Genomic DNA, 6000 nt, shown 5'->3' with positions numbered 1-6000 from the left:
AGAGCGCAGCGAGCATGCGGAGGCGGAGGAGCCTCCGCGCGCACGGTAGAGGGGTGTAGTGATCCTGTCTCCCCAGGGCAGGCAAGAGAGGCGGCCGTTTGCCCTCCTGGCGGGTCCCCAGCCCACCCTCCCCGGGCTCTGACGCGCTGCGGCTGCGGGCGCGGGGTGCATGGAAGCGGCGGCTGCGGTGGAGGAGGCGGCGGCTGCCCCATGGAGTGTTACTACATTGTCATCAGCTCCACGCATCTCAGCAACGGACACTTTCGCAACATCAAGGGAGTTTTCCGGGGCCCTCTCAGCAAGAACGGGAACAAAACTCTGGTAATCGCTTTCTCTCTCTCTCTCTCTCTCTCTCTCTCTCTCTCTCTCTCTCTCTCTCATCTAAGAGGACATTTGGAGGATTGAGACTACTGAGAGGTTCAGTTTGGTTTATAATATATTAATTTGTTTATCTGATGCGAGTGGGGTGATGATTAGAGATAGAAAGAGAAAGGAATCTCAGTAAAGCTATGATCCATGGCTTTGATTGACACTTCCATAACGCTCCAGACTCTCTCCACCTCATTCCATAATGCTGAAGATGATCACAATCTTTCCTTATTTGAAGCATGTTTTGTCAACAGGATCTTTTTGAAAAGAAAGGAGCCCTAACCCTAAGTGACCCCATAACATCTTTTGATTTAGGAAGCTGAAGGTGAATGAGGATGAGTCTTTCTGATGGAGGCAGGGAGCCATGTGGCTGGTAGCATAGAGGAAGTGGAGGGACTGAGTGATGGTCTCAGAAAGAGTTTGTATTGGGGCTCTTCCCTGAAGGACCAACTGTCAGCAAACTTCTCTCATGAGAAGTTGTCAATACTAAGCTAACACTAAAAATGATTCCAAAACCCATGCTGTCAGCTTTCAGCTCGTTATTCTAAACAGGTTGGGGATAAGCATGAAGGGCAATCGCTATATCACGATTAGAATCATTAGAAAACATGTTAGACAAACAGAATCCATGCAGTGGCTGGAAGGTTCTCACTAGACCACAGCGCTTCATCTTTCAGCATCCTTAGTAGAAAGAGCACTCCTGATTGGTGGGAGAAGATGTGCTGAGCACTGAAATAGTGCTGGGTGATATCTCCTTCATTCCTTCCAAATTCCAGTGGCTACAAAACCTGCCTGCAGACAACTCTCATGTACTTGTATGTCTGGAGAAATATACACATCCATAAAGAAAAAAAAAAAGTACACTATAGAGAGTAAAATAAGGTGCAGTATACAAAGGTCTGATTCACTAAAGTCTGGACCCATTAGCAAGCAGCCTCCCCTCCACTTTTCACACAGTGGTTACTTAGCCTGAATGTGCAGAATAGAAGTTTAAGGATCAAATAGATAAAAAGTAAATACAGTATTCTTAATATATTTTCTAAATATATCTCAAAATGTGTTACTACATGAATTAAAAAAAAATGTGGTGTGTTTTTTCCAAGGATAAAACATTCTCATCTAAAATTTTAAGTAAACTTTGACATTAATTGATATATTCTTTTCCTCTAGAATTTATTATCTACCTCTTTTCAGTTCATTTAAGACTCAAAAAGCCAGGGCAAGTTTGATGCTTTTGTTGTTCTGGATGTGGCCTGTTGTTGTTTTTGTTGCTGAACAAAAGAAAGTAAATAGCACTCTTCTGGTGACTTCATTATTGGAGTATCATATAAAGTAGGCAGAGGTTAAAGAGAGTATTAAAATTGTTCTGGCCAGAGAGCTCAACTAGGAGGGAAGGCAGCATTGGGAGGGGAAAGACTTTCATTTTGGATAAAGTAAACACAAGTTTGTTTTTTAAATCGAGTTTCACTGAGGGAAAAGGCAAACTTACTGAATGAGACTTCATTTTCATAGATACTGTGATGGTGCAGGTGATAAAGCATACCTTAGAGTTCATAGAAAAATAGTTATTCTCCCAACCTCCTCTTGTTAAGATGCTATTAATCTTGATTATAAGTCAACTTGTGGTTTCTAACAATGGTTGAGTTTGCATATTCTGACTTCTTTGTCATATGCTTGAAGTTGACTAGTTCTTTTTATCACTCATATTGACAAAAGATGAGTTAAAGTCTAATTTTGCCAGTGTAACCTTGTTAAAATAGATGATAATAGCAGTCAGTTATATGATATGAATACATTGAAATGTAGGTAAATGTCAGAATTAATAGATATAGATAATATACTTGATCATATTTATCTTAGTTATAATGAAAGAGACTTACAGGAACTTTCATGATAGTCCTTCCAAGTTGTTTATGAACTGCCCAAGTTTGTATTTCTTCTGTGTAAGACTTTATACTGACTGAAATTATATAGATTTTTATATTCTGATCCAATTGTGTTTGAAATTATTTTTTCCTTGATAATATACATGTATGTTTTCTAGATTTTTTATGAGTTTTGTTATTGAAGACAATAAGATTTATGCCGAACATTAAGAATTATAGAACATATTGGGAAATATTCATCAAGGAATAATTTTACGTATGAAAAAGAGCTGTCCATACTTACCTGAAAATGTACTATTTTAAAGCACATAGGGTGTTGTGAGGATTTGCTGAAAGTTAAAACTTGCTAGCAGTTAAAAATAGAAAATTGAAGCTCAAATGTCTGAATTAACAACTTAATAAGAAGAACAAATATTAACTTAAAATAGATACATGTCACGTTTTTTAAAAATTAAGTAAGGATTTATGCATGTCATGTTTTTAATTTGTATTTTCAAATTTTAAAATTGACACACAAAATCACATGTGCAATTGTTTTAACCTCTGATTTGTGGAGTAATAATATGAGACTTTTTCACTTTATTTTATATTTGATTTTGACATACTTGAATTTTACCTTTAAAAAATCTTCACATTTCTGCATTTTTAAATATACACTAAATTCAAAAGAATTTAACATATTTAAGTGTTTTTTTTCTTATTTCAGGAAAGCACAACTTAACAAAACTATTTTATCCTAAGAAACTGAATTATTTTCAATTACTAGATAATTAATGAATATTTTACTTATTTTAAAATTCACATTAATAAGTATTTTATAAAATTTCACAAATTTATAAGATTAATTTAAGATAATATATATCTATTAGTACAGTATTCTGTCATGAATAAAATGTTACTTGCATAAATAACCAGTGTAACTCAGGTTTCAGTGACATTGATTAATTGTTAAGTCCTAAATTCAGAATGCAGTCCTGCCACTCATATTAAGGAGATTATCAAACTATGCAGTCCTTTCCATCTATCACCCATACATAAAATCTTGAAAAAAAGAAGCACATTTAAAGATTAAGACTGTTATTAATTTTGAACTTATTCATGAACTTTTAAATATATTCCACTTGGCCATTTTAAGCAAAAATATATAAATCTCCATTTAGAAATGTCTTATCCTGATTTCTATTACAAATTGTATCATATCTATGATATAGCTTTACTGTTATGAAACAAAGTAGCCCCAGGATTTCTGGATAAGTTATAAGGTTTAATGACTATGAAAAAAGTTTATGTTCCATGTATTCTTATTATTTTTCTTTAAGTTTTTTCAATCCACTGCTGTGTAAGCAACTGCTGTTTGGATAGACCCATTAAGTTATAGTTTTTCTTGCAATTGAGCCAAAAAGCTTGTTTTCCTTATTTATAGAGTTTAAAACAGCTATCCAGATATGCAATATATATTTAACATGGAATAAGTTATTTGTAATCACTATCACTTGTAATATAGAATTTGGGGTTTGCCCTTGGACTTTTGGAAGTTACTATTAATTTTCTTAATTCTGTTTGTTGATCAGCATTTTGGTTTCTCATATAATAGCATTACATTTATTTCACTGAATGGTAGTTTTGAGGTCACAGAATGAGTCAATAGTATAATACAAATTTCCTGACATAATCCAAATTTTGAAATCCAGAAGGATAAGTATCATAATATGATTAAGAGATAGTATTTGTTAATCTATTTGTCAAAAGAATTTTACTTTTGTATTTGCCTCCAGGTAAGGAAGAATAGTACCAGAGTTATAGAATAATTTGAATTTAAATTTGTTTTACTTCTTATCTTCAAATATGTAAACATCACTAAGTTCTGTCTGATATAGGCCCCGTTTCTCCAATTTCAGTATAGGAACTACCAGATTTAGGAAGAAAAAAGTGTTATTAGTTGGTTCTCAACCTATTTGTAATTTAGTTCATTTGATTTTGTTGAGGTGCCTCAGTTGTAAGGCACTATTATGGGCACCACAGGTGCTATATATTATATACTAAATATTACGTGCTAAGATTTATTCAGTGATGCTCCTGTTCATTTTGATTCTGTTGAAAATATATTTGACATGCTTGTAGGGTTTCTTGTCACTCAGGATATTTTCTTATGTATTAATTTTAGAAAGTAGGAAAATTGGTTTCCTTTGTGTATACAGGAAATCACAATTTTATTTAGGTAGGCCTTTGAAATATACTATATGGCTTTTTGTTTTAATTATCATTATAGAATGTTATATTATTCATGCTTTTCAATCATACATAGTCTTTCCTAAAAAAAATGTAATTTAAAAGGTTTCTCCACTTACCCAAACTCGATTATGATTGGTAAAAGACCTATTGTTGATCGTTGTTAAAAAATTAATGTTATTGGATAAACAGCCTCAAGGGAGTTTAGGAGAGATGGTGAATTATTAATGTGCTATCTTAATATATCCCCCAAATTCCCCACTTTATGAACTTGTGCATATAATATCTTGTTATATATTCTTCCAGGTTTCTTTCAAACTCTTACTTCAGTATTAAAAGTTATCTTCTGTCTCATTTTTCTGAACTTAATGTGCCATTTCTTCTTTGCTCTATTTGTTTTTTAGTGAAGTGAAATTTTACAGCATATGCATTTTTAGAACATGTTATTCAAGTTAAAGAAACTCTGAGAGAGTTGGACTTTTATAATCATGACTCAAAAATGTAGGCAATATTTTAAAGAGGAATGTTGTTAATTAATACCCATGATTCCTACATACCTTTGATAGCTTGTTAAATATTTATTCTAGACAGCTGAAATTCAAATAGTGACATTATCTTGTCTTATTAGATCTGCACTGGTGTCTTCTTGGTTGTTGGTGGGTACAATTATGTTTGTACTCAAAATAGAGATGGGCAAAATCTTCAAGGCCCATCTAATCCAGAGGTTTCAGAAGATCCTATTCTGGATCAAATACAGCTTGGGGAAGAGTTCAGTATTTACAGTGTTTTATAATACTTGGGGTTAGATGCCATTGAAGGAATTATCCTCATAATTTACCACTATTCTACTCTGCTTTTTCTTGCTGTGTAGATATTTAATTTTTTTTATGTTGCCTTCTCAACCAATGAGGAAACTTAAAGTTACTATTCCTGGCTTAAAGTCAAAGTCAAAGTTTACCTATGAGAATATAGAAGTATTTTTATTTTTAAAAATATACCCTTCATGTACCAACTTTCAAAACAGTAACGGTCTTCAAAAGTTTTCAGCATATTCACACTTTCCTTAACTGTTTACTATATATTAGTTGAACTCATTAACAGTATTCTCCAAATCAAATATCTAGAAATGCTAGCATAAGAAGAACCACTTAGAGATTTGAGGGTAATCGATTTTTTTTTTTTCATTTAAAATCGCAAATTTGGGACTGGAGTACATGTCAGTGGTAGAGTGAATGTGCTTAGGATGTGCCAGGATCTGGATCCAATTCCCACCACCAAAAATAAATAAATAAACTAATAAATAACAAAATAAAAATAAAATTGCAAACTTTTTATTCAAGCCATTGGTGGTTTGGGTATTTTCTTATTGTTTTTGTCTTTTTCAAGACTAATTCTAAATTTTTGAATATAATTTTAATTTATACTGAAATATGTGTAGGTCACAAAAAGTATTTTTAAAATGCTTTATTGAAAGTATCATAGGTGAAAAAGTATTATGGGTAGCAGAAATCTTATT

General features: G+C 33.0%; 1 protein-coding gene across 1 annotated transcript in view; it reads left to right on the top strand.

The window, feature by feature from the left end:
• Positions 1-210: 210 nt before the first annotated feature.
• Positions 211-6000, top strand: part of Znf804a (zinc finger protein 804A) — a 296273-nt gene continuing 290483 nt past the window's right edge. The window contains exon 1 of the mRNA XM_027943981.2: positions 211-321. Coding sequence (XP_027799782.2) covers positions 211-321 — 111 coding nt within the window. The remainder of the gene's footprint in view (positions 322-6000) is intronic.

The sequence above is a fragment of the Marmota flaviventris genome, chromosome 11 (genome assembly GCF_047511675.1).
Source record: "Marmota flaviventris isolate mMarFla1 chromosome 11, mMarFla1.hap1, whole genome shotgun sequence".
In the NCBI taxonomy this organism is placed as follows: Eukaryota; Metazoa; Chordata; class Mammalia; order Rodentia; family Sciuridae; genus Marmota; species Marmota flaviventris.
Note: the sequence above shows the minus strand (reverse complement) of the source record. Positions and strands in the feature narration are given on the sequence as shown.